Source organism: Doryrhamphus excisus, chromosome 2, assembly GCF_030265055.1.
Source record: "Doryrhamphus excisus isolate RoL2022-K1 chromosome 2, RoL_Dexc_1.0, whole genome shotgun sequence".
In the NCBI taxonomy this organism is placed as follows: domain Eukaryota; kingdom Metazoa; phylum Chordata; class Actinopteri; order Syngnathiformes; family Syngnathidae; genus Doryrhamphus; species Doryrhamphus excisus.
The window spans coordinates 16791914-16812274 of NC_080467.1; the positions used below are offsets into that span (position 1 = coordinate 16791914).

Here is a 20361-nt window from a genome sequence, read left to right on the forward strand (position 1 = left end):
AGCTCTTGAGGATTCCTACTTTTTTTTTTTTTTTTGCTGGGAGAGGCGGCAAAATGGCTCTTATGATGCTAAAGGTTGCCAACCCCTGGTATAGGTACTCAACACTAATGTATGATAAAGATGATGGATAGAACAGATGAATCTGAGTCGCAGGCTAGCATTGGAAAACTGCACAGACTTTATTTAACAGTGTCATAAAATGATGCAGATGCGTTTCGAAATACGTCCTCAAATTAATGGTCAAAGATTCATTCATTCATTTTCTACCGCTTTTCCTCACGAGGGTAACGGGGGGTGCTGGAGCCTATCCCAGTTGTCTTTGGGCGAGAGGCGGGGTACACCCTGGACTGGTCACCAGCCAATCACAGGGCACATATAGACAAACAACCATTCACACTCACATTCATACCTATGGACAATTTGGAATCGCTAATTATCAAGCATGTTTTTGGAATGTGGGAGGAAACCGGAGTACCCGGAGAAAACCCACGCATGCATAGGGAGAACATGCAAACTCCACACAGAGATGGGTGGAATTGAGCCCTAGTCTCCTAGCTGTGAGGTCTGCGCACTAACCACTCGTCCGCCGTGCCGCATGGTCAAAGATATTATTGTCAAATTGTTGGAGACCATATAAACAACTGGTGTGAATCACATTCATTCAGATTAATAAAAAAAAATGAAGTAAAAGCGATGGATTGGGGAAATTTGAGGATTAGACGAAATGAGGATTGTGGATGTTTTCCTCTGGCTAATCCCTGTGATTGATGCCTGGACTCCAAGGCATCTCCGTGTTGGCAGCCTTGTCGGTTACTCATTAATCCTTATAATTGTTTACTTCATTTGGGGGTCCAAACAGATTTTCTGCATCCAATCAAGGTACATGTGCATTCGGAACATCTGGAATAGTGCGATACCCAGTGACACAGCCAAAAGTGTCAAAAAGAATTAACTGATTCCGCAATATTTTATTAAGGAAAAAGCAGTGGAAAATTCCAGATACATTTTTATTATTTCAAGTCACAAGCAGAAAACTGCTTCAAATGCTCACTCACTCATTCCATTGCAATGCTTGAGAACTTTAGCAATGCGTCATGAAATTGGTTCATTCCTTTTGAATAACCCTGGCTGTTTTTATGCAGCAAACACAGTAATAATAATAAAAACAAACAGTAATAATTTAGATATATACATGATAATGCAGGTATACAGTATACAGTACTCTTAGAAAGACCACAATTTTAGCATTTGTATGTCTTTATAATGTAATCAGATTATGTTTTTTTTTGTCAAGCATTGTTTGGCGCCTCTTGAACACATCATAATTGTGAGACTGCTGTGAAGTTTATATATTAATAAGGTGTGCTCCGATAGATCGGCTACTGATCAGTATCGGCCGATATCAGTAAAAAAAAAGCTGTGTATCGGTGTATACTCATACCGATCCCTTTGCCAATCTGCTCCGCCCCCATTGCAGCATCCAGCCTATAGCGACAGTCTCCTGTCCACTCGCAGGAGGATTCATAAAACGTTTTTATGATTACATGCGTTTTTTATGCCAATCACAGGTGGTCCCAGAACACATAATGTGAAAAGCCGGGATCTACTGTATTCCAAAACTAGTAGTAGTCAACATATACTAAGTAGACCTCATGTCAATGTTTGGGCCATAACTGTATGCTACAGTCTTCTCAATGCTCTAGATCAGGGGTCTCAAACACGCGGCCCGCGGGCCAAATGTGGCCCGCAGGACACTAGTTTGAGGCCCCCGCCTTGATATGAAAGTTTAATGTTAGTGCGGCCCGCGCAAGTTTGATATGGATGCTGTATGGTATCATGTACCCAGAAAAAAATATTACTTTTGATTAATGTTCATGTTAAAGGTTAAATAACTGTTAATAGTTATCCTCCCTATCCGTGTGGAAGTGGTAAGTTTTTGGCTATTTAAGTTGAAAGGAAAGAACTTGAAGGCTACCGTTTAGGTCGCTAGCTCTCTAGTTTGCGAGTTAGCATGTGTCTCAAGACCCTGCAGTTGCGCAATATGTTGTAAATAAAAAGAGTATAAATGTGACTATAGTCGTGTTTTGTCATGTCTACAGGGCTCTAATAATGCTTTGTTCATTTTAATCTGAAAAAAATAATTTGTCTACCCACCAACTATATGTGTTTTCTTTTTATTATTTGCCATTTTATTATTATTATAATATTTATTTATTACTGATTGATTTATTTTCTTTATTCTTGATTTGTTTATTTATTTTTCATCTTATTTTGTGTAGAAAAATAAAAAGTAAGATATTTGAGAACAGTGGAATGTTTTATCAGAGCTTTTCTTGTAGAAAATTGGAACCAAAGCGAAGTTTTACATTTTTTTTGTTTTTAATAAATTTAAGTTTTTTTTTTTTTTTTTTGGAAAACCTGATGCGACCCAGTCTCACCCAGACCCTAGCTCCAGTGGCCCCCAAGTAAATTGAGTTTGAGACCCCTGCTTTAGATCTTCCAGAATCTGCACTTATTCAAAAGTCAAAGTCAACTGTATTGTCAAATATGCTATACTTTCTTGACATACAGCATACATGAAATAATAAATTTACAACAACTAAACTAAATGAAATAATTAACAGTGTGAGCAGTATAAACAGACACAAGGTATGAACAGTGGTGCAAATTAATATGGGTGAAGTGAGATTCAAATGAACAGACATGAGGTATATGTAACAATAGTGCAAATGAGCAAGGGTAAAGTGAGGTGTGCAGTCCTGAGATAAGTGTGTGTGTGTGGGCAGAGTCAGGGGCCCAGAGACAATGGTGTGGGGCCAGCAGGGGGTTTTGGTGGCAAAGCACGGAGGGAGTTAAGCATCCTGACTGCCTGGTGGAAGAAACTGAAGAGACTGTGGGATGGATGGGTGGGGTCACCTGCAATCCCGGTGGCTTTGCGGGTGAGGCCGGTGTGGTAGATGTCCAGTGGGGGGGGGGCACCAATGATCTTCTCAGCTGCTCTCACAGCTCCAGAAGTATTCCAACTGTATTTCCTTGGATTTTCTAAAAGGAATGTTTTAATTTATTCCACCCACGGCCCGTCTCTGGGCATGCCCACTCTACTCTGATTGGTCCCACTCCACTTGTACAGTTAACTTGTACTCGGGCATGCCCATAAAAGGGAGTCCTGCCCACTGTGATGTCACACGGAGCCTGCATTAGAAAAAAATATGTGAAACCTAGCATTCAGGGTCATCCCTAACTCATGATTGGATTCACTTGTGTATGCAAGTCAAAGGTCAATGAGCTCATTCATTCATTTTCTACCGCTTTTCCTCACAAGGGTCGCGGGGGTGCTGGAGCCTACCCCAGCTGTCTTTGGGCGAGAGACGGGGTACACCCTGCACTGGTCGCCAGCCAATCACAGGGCACATATAGACAAACAACCATTCACACTCACATTCATACCTATGGACAATTAGGAGTCGCCAATTAACCTAGCATGTTTTTGGAATGTGGGAGGAAACCGGAGTGGGTCAATGAGCTTATCAAACTAATTTTGTGTTCCAATAATTAGTGATTCATATCAATAAAACACAAGTGTGTATTGTTTTGCACACTTTCTTTAAATCCTATAAACGTCATCTGCTATATGATATATTTAACTGGAATGGCTGATCCCAACAACAATCTAATCCAATCCAATCCACTTTATTTATATAGCACATTTTATAAACAGAGTTTCCGAAGTGCTGCACAAACTAGTGAAATAAAAAGTAAAAATAAAATACAATATATAAAGGAGTTTGCATGTTCTCCCCGTGCATGCGTGGGTTTTCTCCGGGTACTCCGGTTTCCTCCCACATTCCAAAAACATGCTAGGTTAATTGGCGACTCCGAATTGTCCATAGGTATGAATGTGAGTGTGAATGGTTGTTTGTCTATATGTGCCTTGTGATTGGCTGGCAACCAGTCCAGGGTGTAGGAAAAAGCGGTAGAAAATGAATGAATGAATGAAATAAAGGTACAAATTGAATTTAATCCAAAACTAAAAGATCAAATAAGAAATAAAATACTAAAATAGACATTAAAATATTAAAAACAAATAGCAAAGCAATAAAAGTATAAAAAAATAAAACCAATTAAAATAAAAGAAAGAACTAAAAGACACAGGACCATACGACTCACTCCGAGTTAAAAGCCAGAGAATAAAAGTGGGTTTTAAGACGAGACTTAAAGCTTTCGATGTTGGGGGGCCTTTTTTTTACTTGGGAGGGGAGAGAGTTCCATAGCTGGGGGCCAACCACAGAAAAGGCTCAGTCTCCCCTGGTCTTAAGTCTCGTCTTAGCCACCACAAGTTGGAGCTGGCGCTCGGACCTCAGTGACTGCGGTGGAGAGTCAATTCGGATGAGGTCCGAGATGTATTTGGGGGCCAGCCCATTCAACGCCTTAAAAACAAACAATAAAATCTTAAAATCAATCCTAAAGCGAAAAGGCAACCAATGCAGGGAGGCCATAAATCGATTGCAGTGAGTCATTTATAAAGAAAAATCTTGAAAATGACCAGGGGTGCCCAAACCTTTTCATAACGCTGTATTGTTCTTAGCGGTGAGTGCACAGTCAGCTGCCGCAGCACACTATTTGGTTCTAAAAGTGAGGTTGATTGCATACACTAGCCCAGTGATTTTCAACCACTGTGCCGCGGCACAGTAGTGTACCTTGAGAAATTGTCAGGTGTGCCGTGAGGAATTATCCAATATCACTTTTTATAATTAACATTTATTAATCATCATTTGCAAATATTATGTCAATATCCACGTATACGTGGACCCAAATATTCCAATTGCATTTGGTTCATTTGCTCAAATGGAAAGAATCTAACCTTTGTATACGCCTCATTCCGAAAGAATAGTGCCAATCCGAATGAATATATAATCGGATTAACAGGGGTGGAATATCCCCAATCCGATTGAGGTATCTTGTAGCCGCTCAAACGGAAAGTTGTCAGGGTGCATTTTTTTTCTTCTGTACTTTATTGGACGTTGGCAAGCAGCTTTCGTGTGCATTAGCGCCATCTGTGGAACACAATCTAAACCCTTCTATACACCATTCATAAGTCCATAAGTCAAAAGAAAATATATATCTATATAAAACATGTACCGAGTTGAATTATAAAATATGAGCAAGCTTGAATTTGATCCTTTCCTGGTTAAATTTATCATAGCGCATGCTCAGATATGACGTAACACGCAGCTCCAGACGTTCTTCAGTTTTAAAAATGGAGGCCAGCAATCGGCACTGGACTGCTATGGAAACTTTGTTTTTGATCCAAACTAAATTTCAAGACTGTACAAACGAAAAACTGGCAATACGGAGTTATTCCAACAAGTGAAAGAACAACTCGGGGAAGTCGGTATCACGTGATGTTGATGTTTACGCTTTACTGGGCATGCCCCATTGACTAGTCTGGTTGATTATAGCGACGCATGTAGACAAGAGGTTGGAATATTCCTTTCCATGGATACCATTGTTTCCCAAAAGGTCATTCGGAAAGAGAAAAACTGGTCATGTAGAAACGTGGCTACTGTGGAGTGTCTGTGGTGTAAAGACTGGCAGAGCAATGTAATATTGGTCCGTGTGGCAACACCTAGCTCCTTCCTCCTATAGACTTGATGTTTTCCAATGTAAAAAAACGTGCCGTGGCACAAAAAAGGTTGAAAAACACTGCACTAGCCTACATCCCCTTTCCCTTGCTCATCCAATTAGCAGTCACAACACAGTCTACCTTTATTTCCTCTACTTCGGTGCTAAAAAACACAAGCTGCAACAAGAAGGCTGGAGAGCTGCATGTGGCTTCGTAGCCGCAGGTTTCCGACCCTTCGTCGAAACTAATTGTCATGAACACACAGAGCGCCCCGGCAAATAAAAAGCAATGGCACGTATCATACTCCGCACACTGTCACACACACAAAAACACACATTCAGTGGACTGATCAGATGTGACAAATGGACACACACATTACAGGACACCATGCTGCAACTCGGAAAATTGCCTTTTGTCCTGTTGATTTATGGTTGTCAGACTGGATCTATCAACTACCGCAGGTCTATTTTATATAAACACACGTGAACACATACACAGGGGTTGTGGTTGAAAGGGAGGCAAGTCTGGAGGCAAGTTCTGTCCACAGTGGATTCCCTGTTATTATGTTCCAGTTCTCTGTGAAGTTCTGTTGTTTCATTCATTCATTTCCTATACCGGTGTGGACGGTGTGGACATTGAAAGGGTGAACCAAAATACATTTCTGGGGATCACAATAGATGAAAATATGAGCTGGAAACCTCATATTCCAAATATACAACATAAGGTGGCCAGAAATATTTCAGTATTGAACAAAGCAAAATTTGTTCTCAATCAGAAATCACTCCACACTCTTTATTGCTCTCTGGTTCTACCATATCTTACTTATTGTGTGGAAATATGGGCTAATAACTATAAAAGCAATCTTCACTCGCTAAATGTACTGCAAAAAAGGTCAGTCAGAATAATTCATAATGCCGCCTACAGAGAACATACTAACTCCTTATTTCTAAAATCACAAATACTTCAACTTGCTGATATAGTTCATCTTCAAACAGCTAAAATAATGCATAAGGCTAAAAATAACCAATTACCTAAAAATGTCATCCAATACTTCTCTACAAGAGAGGAGAAATATGATCTCAGGGAAGAAGTACATTTGAAACACTTCTATGCTAGGACTACGTTAAAAAGCCATAGCATTTCAGTATGTGGAATCAAACTATGGAATGGATTGAGTAAGGACCTCAAACAATGCACAACGATGAGCCAATTCAAGAAACAATACAAGCAGTTGATGTTTGCTAAATACAAGGATGAAGAGTCTTGAACCAGTCATGATGTGCTATATATATCACTATATTGACACTTACTATGGTACACATTATGTCATTGGATGGTCATATCAACTTGTACTTCGGTACGAGGTGCATTATAAAAAAAACTGTATTATGGAAAGCAGGAAGTGAACAAATGTAACAGTTACTGATTGTGAAAGTACCAGATGGAGTGGTAGGATTTAATAAGCTTTGCTTCTTCCTACTCCTTTTGGACATGTGGAACTGTGAACTGATTATGGGATGCACTCAATTGTAATCTGATGCATGTTCAAATGAAATAAAACCATTACCATTACCATACAGAGGGTCGCGGCATGCTGGAGCCTATCCCAGCTGTCTTCGGACGAGAAGCGGGGTACACCCTGGACTGTTAAGTCCTGTTATTAACAAGTTTTTATGCCAGGGCAAAATAAGCATTGACCACTGCTCAATGGTGTATCTGGTTCCCACAATGTGTTCTGGTTGTGACGTCACCGCCAAGATGGTGATGATGTCCAATCACTTCTATTTCATAGCTGTTTATTAATCTATGACCGCAGTATGGCAACATTGGTTTCAGGAAGAAAGTCCTTTTATTTTGTTATTGTTTTTTTCAAAGTTTGTTTTGTGTCGTGAGCACATTAAGGTCCAAAAACAGCATCAAAGGGAGGATCACATGATCAAGCTCAGCAACACTTTTTCTGGATTGACACAACCCATGCAATAAAAGAATTATTAGTTTTATTCTGATTTATGCTGATTTTATTGAGTCCAACGTTGTTCTGTGTTCTTGTTAGCAGCCTGTTAGCCTTCTAATAATTGTAAACAGGAACCAGAATTCAGCTCCATCATCCATCAAATAAGGATGAATGAACATTTAAGGTTACTAAAAGACAAACAACCATTCACACTCACATTCATACCTATGGACAATTTGGAGTGGCCAATTAACCTAGCATGTTTTTGGAATGTGGGAGGAAATCGCAGTACCCGGAGAAAACCCACGCATGCACAGGGAGAACATGCAAACTCCACACAGAGATGGCCGAGGGTGGAATTGAACTAGGGTCTCCTAGCTGTGAGGCCTGTGCGATAACCATTCATTCATTCATTTTCTATCCCTCTTTCTCACGAGGGTCACGGGCGTGCTGGAGCCTATCCCAGCTGTCTTCGGTCGAGAGGCGGGGTACACCCTAGACTGGTCGCCAGCCAATCACAGTGCACATATAGACAAACAACCATTCACACTCACATTCATACCTATGGACAATTTGGAGTCGCCAATTAACCTAGCATGTTTTTGGAATGTGGGAGGAAACCGGAGTACCCGGAGAAAACCCACGCATGCACAGGGAGAACATGCAAACTCCACACAGAGATGGCCGAGGGTGGAATTGAACTTGTGTCTCCTAGCCGTGAGGCCTGTGCGCTAACCACTCATTCATTCATTCATTTTCTATCACTCTTTCTCACGAGGGTCACAGGCGTCCTGGAGCCTATCCCAGCTGTCTCCAGGTGAGAGGTGGGGTACACCCTGGACTGGTCGCCAGCCAATCACAGTCCACATAGAGACAAACAACCGGATTTACATTATTTCTGATGCAAAAAATGTATTTGGTTAGAGTACGTATATTTTGGTTAAAATTGTACCTTCTAGAACTCATGAATGACGCTAACCAAGGTTCCACTGTATATTAACAAAGGTGTAAATTCCTCTTGAGTGTATGCCAGGGTCTAATAGCTTGCATTTCCCTTTTTGATTGAGATAACCTGAATACCAGGAAAGTTTTTAAAACATTTTATCTTATGTCACTTCCCGTGAGGAAGCATGGACTGAAACTGGCTCTGCACTGAGTTTTCCCAACCATATATCTCAAACATGATTACAGATCTGTTTGCTGACAGCTCTGGCTTCAACTGGTCTGGTGGGAGCAACTGACTTGCTGAAAAAAAAAAAGAGTTACAACTGCCAATGATTGCTAGCAAGACAAGGCAAGTCTAAAACTACTGAGCACCGACATGGGAAGAAAAAGGGTTTCTGTCACAGTAAAAACAGAAGAAGAGGACGTGGACGACATCCAGCAAGTCGGAAGTCTTCAGAACTTAAGGTTGAAGGTTTAAGGTTGAACGAAATAAGAGATAAACGGCACAATGATATGATGTGGTTAAGAAAAGACGAATTATGACGAATACACTTTACACTTTCATTCATTCATTCATTCATTTTCTACCGCTTTTCCTCACGAGGGTCGCGGAAGGTGCTGGAGCCTATCCCAGCTGTCTTTGGGCGAGAGGCGGGGTACACCCTGGACTGGCCAGCCAATCACAGGGCACATATAGACAAACAACCATTCACACTCACATTCATACCTATGGACAATTTGGAGTCACCAATTAACCTAGCATGTTTTTGGAATGTGGGAGGAAACCGGAGTACCCGGAGAAAACCCACGCATGCACGGGGAAAACATGCAAACTCCACACAGAGATGGCCGAGGGTGGAATTGAACCCTGGTCTCCTAGCTGTGAGGTCTGCGTGCTAACCACACGACCGCTGTGCCACCCCCACTTTACACTTTGTAAAGAAATTTATGGGCTGAACGGAAAAGTAGTAGTTGCTGATTTGGAACAGTCCATGTGCATGAACAACATGATTGTGACTGGGCTCCATATTACATGTTACATATGTATACATATGTATACATATTACACTTCATCTTTCGCTCATCGTCATCAAGACGATGAGCGAAAAAGGACCACTTGGAAGTATATTTGGGGTCGTTATCATGTTGGAAAACTGTCATGCGTCCCAGTTTGTGAAAGAAGGGGATCACGCTCTGCTTCAGAATGTCACAACCGTATATTAATAGGTACCTATTATGCTTTTCCACTTTTTTTTTTTTTTTACCAATAAATGTAGTTAAAATGTTGTATGGCTTGAAATGACACCGGTATGACAGAATATAATTGAGAACCACTGGCTGGCGACCAGTCCAGGGTGTACCCCGCCTCTCGCCTGAAGATAGCTGGGATAGGCTCCAGTACCCCCGCGACCCTTGCGTGGAAAATGTCACAAAATAGACAAAGCACGCTGGACCACCACTCTTCAAGCAAGCAAGAAGCAGAAAGCGCTGACCTAGGAAATGCCTACCAAATGACACTATGCTTGAATCCCACCCATGCAGGGGCGTTACTCTCTCCTTAGTGGATCATTGTGTCTGAAATGTAGTATAAATTAATTCGTAGGTGGGCTGCATGGCGGATGGGTGGTTGAGTGGTTCTCCCCGTGCACGCGTGGGTTTTCTCCAGGTACTCCGGTTTCCTCCCACATTCCAAAAACATGCTCGGCGACTCCAAATTGTCCATAGGTATGAATGTGAGTGTGAATGGTTGTTTGTCTATATGTGCTCTGTATTGGCTGGCGACCAGTCCAGGGTGTACCCTGCCTCTCGCCTGAAGACAGCTGGGATAGGCTCCAGCACCCCCGTGACCCTTGTGAGGAAAAGTGGATTTGAAGTTCATTCAAATGAATGAATGAACTTTCAATTCCAGTGGATTCACACACATTCACAAGCAGATGGTTTATGGTCCCTGAAGGTAACCTGAAGGTATTAGATCTTAAAATAGCCGGGATTTGCAAATAATCTTGGATTTCAGCAATACAACCCTGTCTTAAAACACAAGGTTGTACGTTTTTGTGCTGGAAATCCCGATGAAAATGTAAAGAAAATGTGATTTTACTCATGAAGAGAACAATAGTCAACAACGGTAGATTTGACAAACACTCACTTTCACACACTTTGGGCCAGTTTCCACCATATTAAAACCCATTTGGAGCCACATAAACTAGTATTTGACCATTCAATTCTGCTGGAATGACTAAGGAAATTCAAAAACACTAACATTTGGGAGGCTGAAATTAGAGGCTCTTTACAAGATCTTTATCTTTTTAAATTAAAAAAAAGATTAATCTAATACCGGCTGCACGGCGAACTAGTGGTTAGCATGCAGGCCTCACGGCCAGGAGACCCAATTTCAATTCCACCCTCAGCCATCTCTGTGTGGAGTTGGCATGTTCTCCCCGTGCATGCGTGGGTTTTCTCCGGGTACTCCGGTTTCCTCCCACATTCCAAAAACATGCTACGTTAATTGGCGACTCCAAATTGTCCATAGGTATGAATGTGAGTGTGAATGGTTGTTTGCATATATGTGTCCTGTGATTGGCTGGCGAAGACAGTTCGGCTGGCTGTGATTGGCTGGCTTCTTGCCCAAAGACAACTGGGATAGGCTCCAGCACTTCCGCGACCCTCATGAGAATAAGCGGTAGAAAATGAATGGTATAGTTTTAGGCTGAGGATCGTCAATAAACCTAAAAAGCAGCAACATTTCGGCCTCTCCAAAAAATCCACAACGTCAAAACCCTGTGGCATGCTCACTAATTGAGCACATTCACATAATAAAGTAAAGACCTGTCATATAATGAATGCATTATACATCACAGGAGAATTGTGAATGCCACTTTCTTGTATAAATGAGATTAAGAACATACGCTTATTGGGTTTGTTATAAAATAATGTAATAAAACCAGAAGGGTCTTCGGGAAGGGCACCCTTAAATGTCGTCTGTTGTGGTCTGGCGCTGTATGTAGAAAATGAAATTAACTTGACCCATCGACATTTACCGACATGAGATGGATAAATATTGGAAACAAGTGACAATGTAATGTAGTTGTATGCTAGTACAAACCAACACAATATTGAACATATTGTTAAATGAATACCTCTCCCAGTGTTATTATCTTTGGAAAGGGAGAACTTTTCATACCTATCATTTGGTCATCAAGGTGTGGTCGTTCAGTCTATATTAACATGCTGTATTGGTTTCCACGCCACACTACAAATTGCACGTATGTATATGTACTAAACTTCATATAAACCCTGCCGTGCTTAAATCCAATGCTTTATTTCCTAGTATCAAAACAATAGGGTGATTACGTTTTCAACCAGGTGTCTCAAACACGCGGCCCGCGGGCCAAATGTGGCCCGCAGGACACTAGTTTGAGGCCCCCGTCTTGCCCGCGCAAGTTTGATATGGATGCTGTATGGTATCATGTACCCAGAAAAAAAATATTACGTTTGATTAATGTTCATGTTAAAGGTTAAATAACTGTTCATGGTTATCCTCCCTATCCGTGTGGAAGTGGTAAGTTTTTGGCTATTTAGGTTTAAAGGAAATAACTTTAAGGCTACCGTTTAGGTCACTAGCGCTTTAGTTTGCGAGTTAGCATGTGTCTCAAGACCCTGCAGTTGCGCAATATGTTGTAAATAAAAAGAGTATAAATGTGACTATAGTCGTGTTTTGTCATGTCTACAGGGCTCTAATAATGCTTTGTTCATTTTAATCTGAAAAAAATAATTTGTCTACCCACCAACTATATGTGGTTTCTTAAGTTTTTATTATTTACTGTTTTATTATTATTATTATTATATTTATTTATTTATTACTGATTGATTGATTTTCTTTATTCTTGATCTGTTTATTTATTTTTCATCTTATTTTGTGTAGAAAAATAAAAAGTAAGATATTTGAGAACAGTCGAATGTTTTATCAGAGCTTTTCCTGTAGAAAATTGGAACTAAAGCGAAGTTTAAAAAAAAAAATTAGTTTTTAATAAATGCATTTTTTTTTTTTTTGAAAACCTGATGCGGCCCAGTCTCACCCAGACCCGAGCTCCAGTGGCCTCCAAGTAAATTGAGTTTGAGACCCCTGTTTTAAACAATGTTAGATATATATGTTGAACACAGATCAATGTAGTTGGATCATAGGAATATAAACGGATACATCAACTCTGACCCCACACACCCCCAGCATGGACTGTTTTCTTGCCTGGCATCAGGGAGAAGGCGCTGCAGCATCCATCCATCCATCCATGCTGGACAGTGGTTTTCCTAGCATGCCTTGCGGTTCTAAATGAGTGTTAAGTAATATTGTTTTGTATGTATATTAGTGTGTAAATGTCTATTTCGGTACCCAAAACTGTACCCGGTACAGTTACAGTACATAGTGTGTTCCACATGTGTAACTTCTTATTTTTGTTTGCACCGTGAGGTTAGCATTTGGATCCATCCACCCACCCATCCATCCATCCATCCATCCATCCATAATAACATGCCTGTTGTGAGATCATTTAAACCGGCAAGAAAGGCCTCTTGTTCTGTTTCACCGAACATTACAGTAACATTACTGACACCTACTGACTGTGTAGAATGCTACATTCACCATTTTAATTTGGGTTTTTCCTGTCTTTAATTCATTTAGCCATTTTTCTGCTTGAAAATGCTTCATTTAATAACAACAATGTGGCAAGGGGTGACTGTAGTACCATTTGGATAATTGGAGCATTCTGGTCAGTGGTTTTCCCGGCATGCCTTGCGGTTCTAAATGAGTGTTAAGTAGTATTGTTTTGTATGTATATTAGTGTGTAAGTGTCTATTTCGATACCCAAAACTGTACCCGGTACAGTTACAGTACATAGTGTGTTCCACATGTGTAACTTCTTATTTTTGTTTGTGAGGTTAGCATTTGGATTGATAAGCTGTCCCTAGGACAAATGTAGGTGATGACCCCTGTCCAACAGCTTGTGACTGTGGGTCTCCAGAAGTGATGCACTTGGATGCTTTCCATACCCCAGTTTTGAACAGTCAGCTTCTGTCTGAAGAACGGATTGCCTGTGCTCTTGTGGGAGTTTATTGTTTTTTTGTCCATTGCATTTCATCCAAAAGGGGTTTGTATTCCATAACCAGAAATTTAGCTTCTTCCTATTTCCTCTGTAATGCATTCCTTGTTAGCGAGGCTATGTTTCACGGGCTCATACTCAGCAGTATTACCTCCAGAGGTGACACAGCAGAAATACCGTGCCATAGCTTTTCATGGCTATTAAACTGTTTATTGGTATGCAGGAGCATTTTATTACTCCTGTTGTCAGCCATATTGCCTTACCTCCCAGTTACCTCGCATGACTCATGGCACTTCCGCATTATGTGCACTTTGTATGTGCATGTTTTAGGACTTTGGGAGGAAGCCAGGGTACCTGGAGAGAAACCCATTCGAGCAGAGTGAGAACATCTATCATGCAAACTCTGCTCTCCAAGACTAGTGCTAAGTGAATCATCAAATAACACAGTGGAGCCAAGTCACCTATAAGCAATTAGGGCATTGGGTGTTTACCTAACTGGCCCCTTTGGTCTGATGTAGAGTTCATCAGGCACATGAGAACACATGAATCTACCATATGGCTCCACATGATTCTACTGCAGTGGTCATGGGAGGCATGGGATCTAATATAGCTCTGGAGCCCAAACGCTGAGGCATAAAGCTTTCCACAGACACAAGAGCAAACTCCAATCCACAGATTTTGTTGTTGGTTTTGTTGGGGATGACGCTGTTGTTGCACCGCTTTTTAAAAAGAAAATGAGCGGGCTGCACGGTTGTTGAGTGGTTAGCGCGCAATCTAGGAGATCCAGGTTCGAGTCCCCGCCTCGGGCATCTCTGTGTGGAGTTTCCATGTTCTCCCCGTGCATGCGTGGGTTTTCTCCGGGTACTCCGGTTTCCTCCCACATTCCAAAAACATGCTAGGTTAATTGCCGACTCCAAATTGTCCATAGGTATGAATGTGAGTGTGAATGGTTGTTTGTCTAGATGTGCCCTGTGATTGGCTGGCCACCAGTCCAGGGTGTACCCGGCCTCTCGCCCCAAGACAGCTGGGATAGGCTCCAGCACACCCGCGACCCTTGTGAGGATAAACGGTAGAAAATGAATGAATGAATGAATTAATAATATGCAATAGTAAACCACGAAACAGCGATCAATAATACGTGAATACATTTTTTTCAACGCAATAGAGTGAAGGTAGAAAATGAATGAATGAAGAAAAACAACAACATAATCTCTTAAATCCAGAATGAAAGGTGGAGTGTGGATGGTCGTTAAACATTCCTGGTTTACATATGAGGGGGGAGTGTTAGCAAATGAGTACTGTGTTTTCATAGGACTAACACTAATATATATTAATAATACTATAAGCAAAGGCTGGATACAGGCTTCCACAGTGGTGCACACATACTAGGTTGAGTCCGGCGGCAAGCCTCTCATGAAAATTACGCAGAAATGCATTCCGAAAGAAACTATTCATTGCTTTCTCACGCTGTGCAGGAAATCAGAGCGGAGTTATGACACAGACAAACAAAAAAAGCAGCCACAAGTGGATTACGGTCAACAGCAATTTCTTATGAAATTGAATTCCACTATACTGTATGTGTATGATTTGTGTCCACACTGTTGTATACAGTAGACTCACTGTTCACACAGGAGTTGCGTTGCTACGTACCCCGGCTAAATCCTGATGGGGAAATGTGCATCTTGGCTTCCCAGCATGCCTTGAGAATTATAAATTAGAATAAAATGTAAATATCAAGGTAATCAATGTAAATATCAAGGTTATTCACTTAGCACGACTACTTTCTGTGCAGCTCAAGCTCTAATTTCCCCCTTTCCTTCCCGCAGGTGCTGAAGGGCAGTAAAAAGCTTTGCCTATCAGTTCGCTCAGTGGGGCGGATTCCTGGTGGCTATGTCACCAACCATGTTTATACCTGGGTTGACCCTCTGGGGCATAGTGTGTCCCCTCCACCCGACCTACCCGAACATCACAATGCCACCCTCAGAAGAAGCGACAGCCAGCGACGCAGCAACATGCAGCTCCTGCAGGAGGGAGACGAGAAAAAGGTGAAGAATTAAATCATTAAAGCACCGAAATGCACGTTTTGGTATCACTTCAGGTTTCATTTACATAAACAGAAGGAATTACATGGTCAGGGCATCGGAACTTCCGTTATCTGGAGTCAGTAAGTCAGTAAAATTAACCTCTTAGTCTGCGTACAATTAAACTACTGTTCATTTAAATAAAATAGAATAAAACTACTTGCGCTTTCATTCATTCTAAAGAAAGACTCGAATTAATAGAGTCAGCATCCCTACTTACATAATGGACTTTTTAAATGTTTCTGCTTGAAGTGATGCTACTTAGAAAAATGTCATGCCATCGTGCTTTTCAATAATGTTAAACATCAAGCTTCTAAAAAGCTCTATGATCCATAAAACTATAATATTAATGTATGCAAAAAGGCATGAGGAAATCCTCTCATCTAAAGTACCTCATTTGTCCAACTACAAAATTCTGTCCTCTCGCTTCCCCTAAAGGGAACAAGGAAGATGTTACATGTGTAATGGACATTAATCTTTAAATGGACCTCAGGACGACAAAAAGAAAAGACTTGTTCTGTCACATTGAGAATAATACAGAACATTTTTTTCACTAAGATACTTTGTGACAGTGCTTATGTTTGACTTACAATTTTAAGTTTTAAATTTTAAGCTGGCGGCACGGTGGTCGAGTGGTTAGCGCGCAGACCTCACAGCTAGGGGACCAGGGTTCAATCCCACCCTCGGCCATCTCTGTGTGGAGTTTGCATGTTCTCCCCATGCATGCGTGGGTTTTCTCCGGGTACTCCGGTTTCCTCCCACATTCCAAAAACATGCTAGGTTAATTAGCGACTCCAAATTGTCCATAGGTATGAATGTGAGTGTGAATGGTTGTTTGTCTATATGTGCCCTGTGATTGGTTGGCGGCAAGTCCAGGGTGTACCCCACCTCTCGCCCGAAGACAGCTGGGATAGGCTCCAGCACCCCCCGCAACCCTTGTGAGGAAAAAGCGGTAGAAATTGAATGAATGAATTTTAAGCTGGCGGCACGGCGGTCGAGTGGTTAGCGCGCAGACCTCACAGCTAGGAGACCAGGGTTCAATCCCACCCTCGGCCATCTCTGTGTGGAGTTTGCATGTTCTCCCCCGTGCATGCGTGGGTTTTCTCCGGGTACTCCGGTTTCCTCCCACATTCCAAAAACATGCTAGGTTAATTAGCGACTCCAAATTGTCCATAGGTATGAATGTGAGTGTGAATGGTTGTTTGTCTATATGTGCCCTGTGATTGGCTGGCGACCAGTCCAGAGTGTACCCCTACTCTCGCCCGAAGACAGCTGGGATAGGCTCCAGCACCCCCGTGACCCTCGTGAGGAAAAGCGGTAGAAAATTAATGAATTAATTTTAAGCTGTGAATGTTTATGGCATTGAAATGTGCCTGACGAACCCGCCAGTGAGGTTTTGGCGACGTGTCTGCACTCTGAGCCTGTCAGCTAATTGCCCTCTGCACAGGGTGCGCTTGGCCTCCACAACAAATATACCAGGTCGGAGCTGGCAATCTTTCAGGGCACCTTTGGCATGCTGTTTTGTCACAAAAGATGAAAATGTGGCCACCTCTCCTGGTGTGCCGCCACGGCCATCTGGGCGCAGCCCAGTCTACCAAATTACCAAATTGGCAATTTAGCGTGGGGTGCGCCACCCTGCGCCATAAAATTAAAGCCCCCTGTGCTATTGAGTTTGACATCTCTGTTTTAAGACCATCTTAAAAGATTTATTACACCAGAAGTTTAAATATAAATCATGTCAGGTTCGCTCATAAATCCTCAGTGTTCCAAATGTAATATTTTAGGAATTTTCAGGATTTCAATAGAACCGAGGTCAACAAAATAATAGCGGTATTTTCAAACGTTGTTAAAACATAGTTTGGATATGAGACTTAAACATTAACTGAGATTGTTCAGTTCCTCTTTTGGGTACAGTCAGTGTTCTGTGAACATTCGAAAAGATACACAGAAAATACTTTATATAATAGCAAAACCTATAAGGTCAATGGAAATGAAGATCAATCAAAGCCGGAGACTGTGGGTAGGCACCCGACCTCAGACATTTTTTAGTGCCGGATGTTTGGGACATTCAGAACTCTTTCCTCGAGCTGGCTGCCTTGCCAAACTGATAAATTGGGAGAGAAGCGCTTTTGTGATATAAGCGAACAAGAACCCTATTTTAATTCTGGCTGAGTACCAGAGATCCTGAGTGGAGATGGGAGAAAGTCACAGAAGGTCAGTCATAAATGCAGCCCTGCAACCCACTGAGTTTGGCTGTATGGATATTGTGGCGTTTTTTTTCCGAAGTCTGTAGTCAACTGCCAGGTCTAATTTGGAAAATTTGCAGCAAAATGTGCCCCTTTCATCTGCATAACCTCAGTTTATTTATTTGATAGGGACAAGTATATACCTGTACATTTGACATGTCATGCTGAACTGCAGCACTGGAACCACTTTTACAAAAATAATTACACATTACAATTAAAACAGTCATATCTAAACTGACCCCAATCTGAATCCAGTTGAATCCAGCCATAGAGCCTGCTTCTCTAAGAACTACGAGCTCACTAAAAATAGCAGGTATTTATACATCAATTTTATCAAATGCTCAAAAATAGGTACAGTAGTTCCTCGCAATATCATGGTTCGATAATCGCTCCTTCACTCTATCACGTTGAAAAAAATGTATTCACGTATTATTGATTGCTGTTTCATGGTTTACTATTGCATATTATTCATTCATTCATTCATTTTCTACCGTTTATCCTCACGAGGGTCAATTAACCTAGCATGTTTTTGGAATGTGGGAGGAAACCGGAGTACCCGGAGAAAACCCACGCATGCACGGGGAGAACATGCAAACTCCACACAGAGATGGCCGAGGGTGGAATTGAACCCTGGTCTCCTAGCTCTGAGGTCTGCGTGCTAACCACTCGACCGACATGCTACCACCACTCATATTATTATTAAAAAAATATTGAAAGACGTCAAATTCAATTGCATATTTACTCTTATTGTGTTTAGTACTGAATATTGGGTATTATTTCATGTGTATGTAAGGGGATTACAAACAGTATTTGCAAGGTATCCTATGTTCTAACTTGGAAAACATTAGATTTCTTAATAAGGAATCGTACTTTTTACGAAATTAACTAATCACAGTTGGGTCTGTAACCAATTAACTGTGATAAAGGAGGGATTTGAACTACTGTAGTGCTATTTTACTCAAATCCAGCAAGATTAGTGAAGGACAGGATGTGAATAACAATGACAGAAATGTCAGCAAATCAAATCTAAGAAGACCGGTCCAACTAATTAGCCTTTGTCCATTTCTAATTTTGGTGGTTCAATTAAAAAAAAATGGTCTGACAGTCTCAGTTTGCTGGCTAACTGGTTTGCTACAATGTTTTCAAGCATCTCAGAAACCACACCGGCATAATACTGATTGTTCTGCTACATATCAATGGACGGTTATGCCGTTTTTCAAATCAGGCAAAGCAAACATGAAGGCCCCAGCACCCTCCGCGACCCTCGTGAGGATAAACGGTAGAAAATGAATGAATGAATGAATAATATGCAATAGTAAACCACAAAACAGCGATCAATAATACATGAATACATTTTTTTCAACGCGATATAGAGTGGAGGAGCGATAATTGAACCATGATATTGCGAGGAACTACTGTACCTATTTTGTCTGCTTTGAAAAATGGCATAACCCTCCATTGATATACGTAGCACGTAGAATAAGTAAGGAAGTCTTCCTGTGGTTTTTGTCACAGATGATTCATGATTACGGTCCCAGATTAAGATGCTCCTCCCCGTTTGACTTCAGAGTGGTAGCACATATCACAGTAATTCCAGAATAACAACTGATGCCAGAGATCACGTAAGAGCTGCTATTTGCTGCCAAGAGGAGGAGGAGGAGGATGACTCGAATAATCTAAGCCATTCTCCATAGCCTGGATAAATGTGACAAAGAACATAATTTCCTCCATTTTGCAACTTGGCAAAGGTTGTGTCACGCCCTGTGTGGGTTCGTGCGTGACAGTTTGTTTATGTTCCCTGTCTGGGCTTTGGTTTCCCCTTTTGAACACTCTGGTTTTGTATTGGACTTCCTCTTTTGCCCCGTTTGCCTTAGTTGCCATGGTTACCCACACCTGTCCCTAATTTGTCCTCCTATTTAGTTCAGGTGTGTGCATCTCCCCTTTGTTGGATCATTATCAGTTGTCCGTCAGCTACCTGAGTTGCTTTTCCTGCTGCTGCAATTATTGCACGCAATAAATATTATTTACCTGCTATTGGTCCTGCTCTCTGCATCCTGGGGTCGAACTTTAAAGCGATGAAGCCGAACCGTGACAGGTTGTTGGCTTTCTGCCAATTGGATTGTAGAAAATATGATGCAAGAGGACTGTATTAGGGCGACATCGAGCAATGTAAAAATGCTTCTGGTGTTATGTCATGGATATGTATTTATATGTAGCATAGTCAGAATCATACCGTGAATTATTTTGACAGTCACCAATTATTGTTAGGCTAAGCTAAGCCATCAGTGTAAAATCAGTTTTAATAAGGATGCCATTACACAATGGTGTGCCGTCACCAGCAAAGCCTTCTCTGCTGGCCTCAACACAAACATAAGCACTGATGTACGTTTTAGTATTTCTTACATGAATTTGGAATAAT

General features: G+C 41.4%; 1 protein-coding gene across 4 annotated transcripts in view; it reads left to right on the forward strand.

The window, feature by feature from the left end:
* Positions 1-20361, forward strand: part of whrna (whirlin a) — a 160521-nt gene that overhangs the window by 57126 nt on the left and 83034 nt on the right. For all 4 annotated transcript variants that reach the window (XM_058064923.1, XM_058064926.1, XM_058064924.1 and 1 more), the window contains exon 2: positions 15442-15660. In XM_058064923.1, the coding sequence (XP_057920906.1) occupies positions 15442-15660 (219 nt within the window). The remainder of the gene's footprint in view (positions 1-15441; positions 15661-20361) is intronic.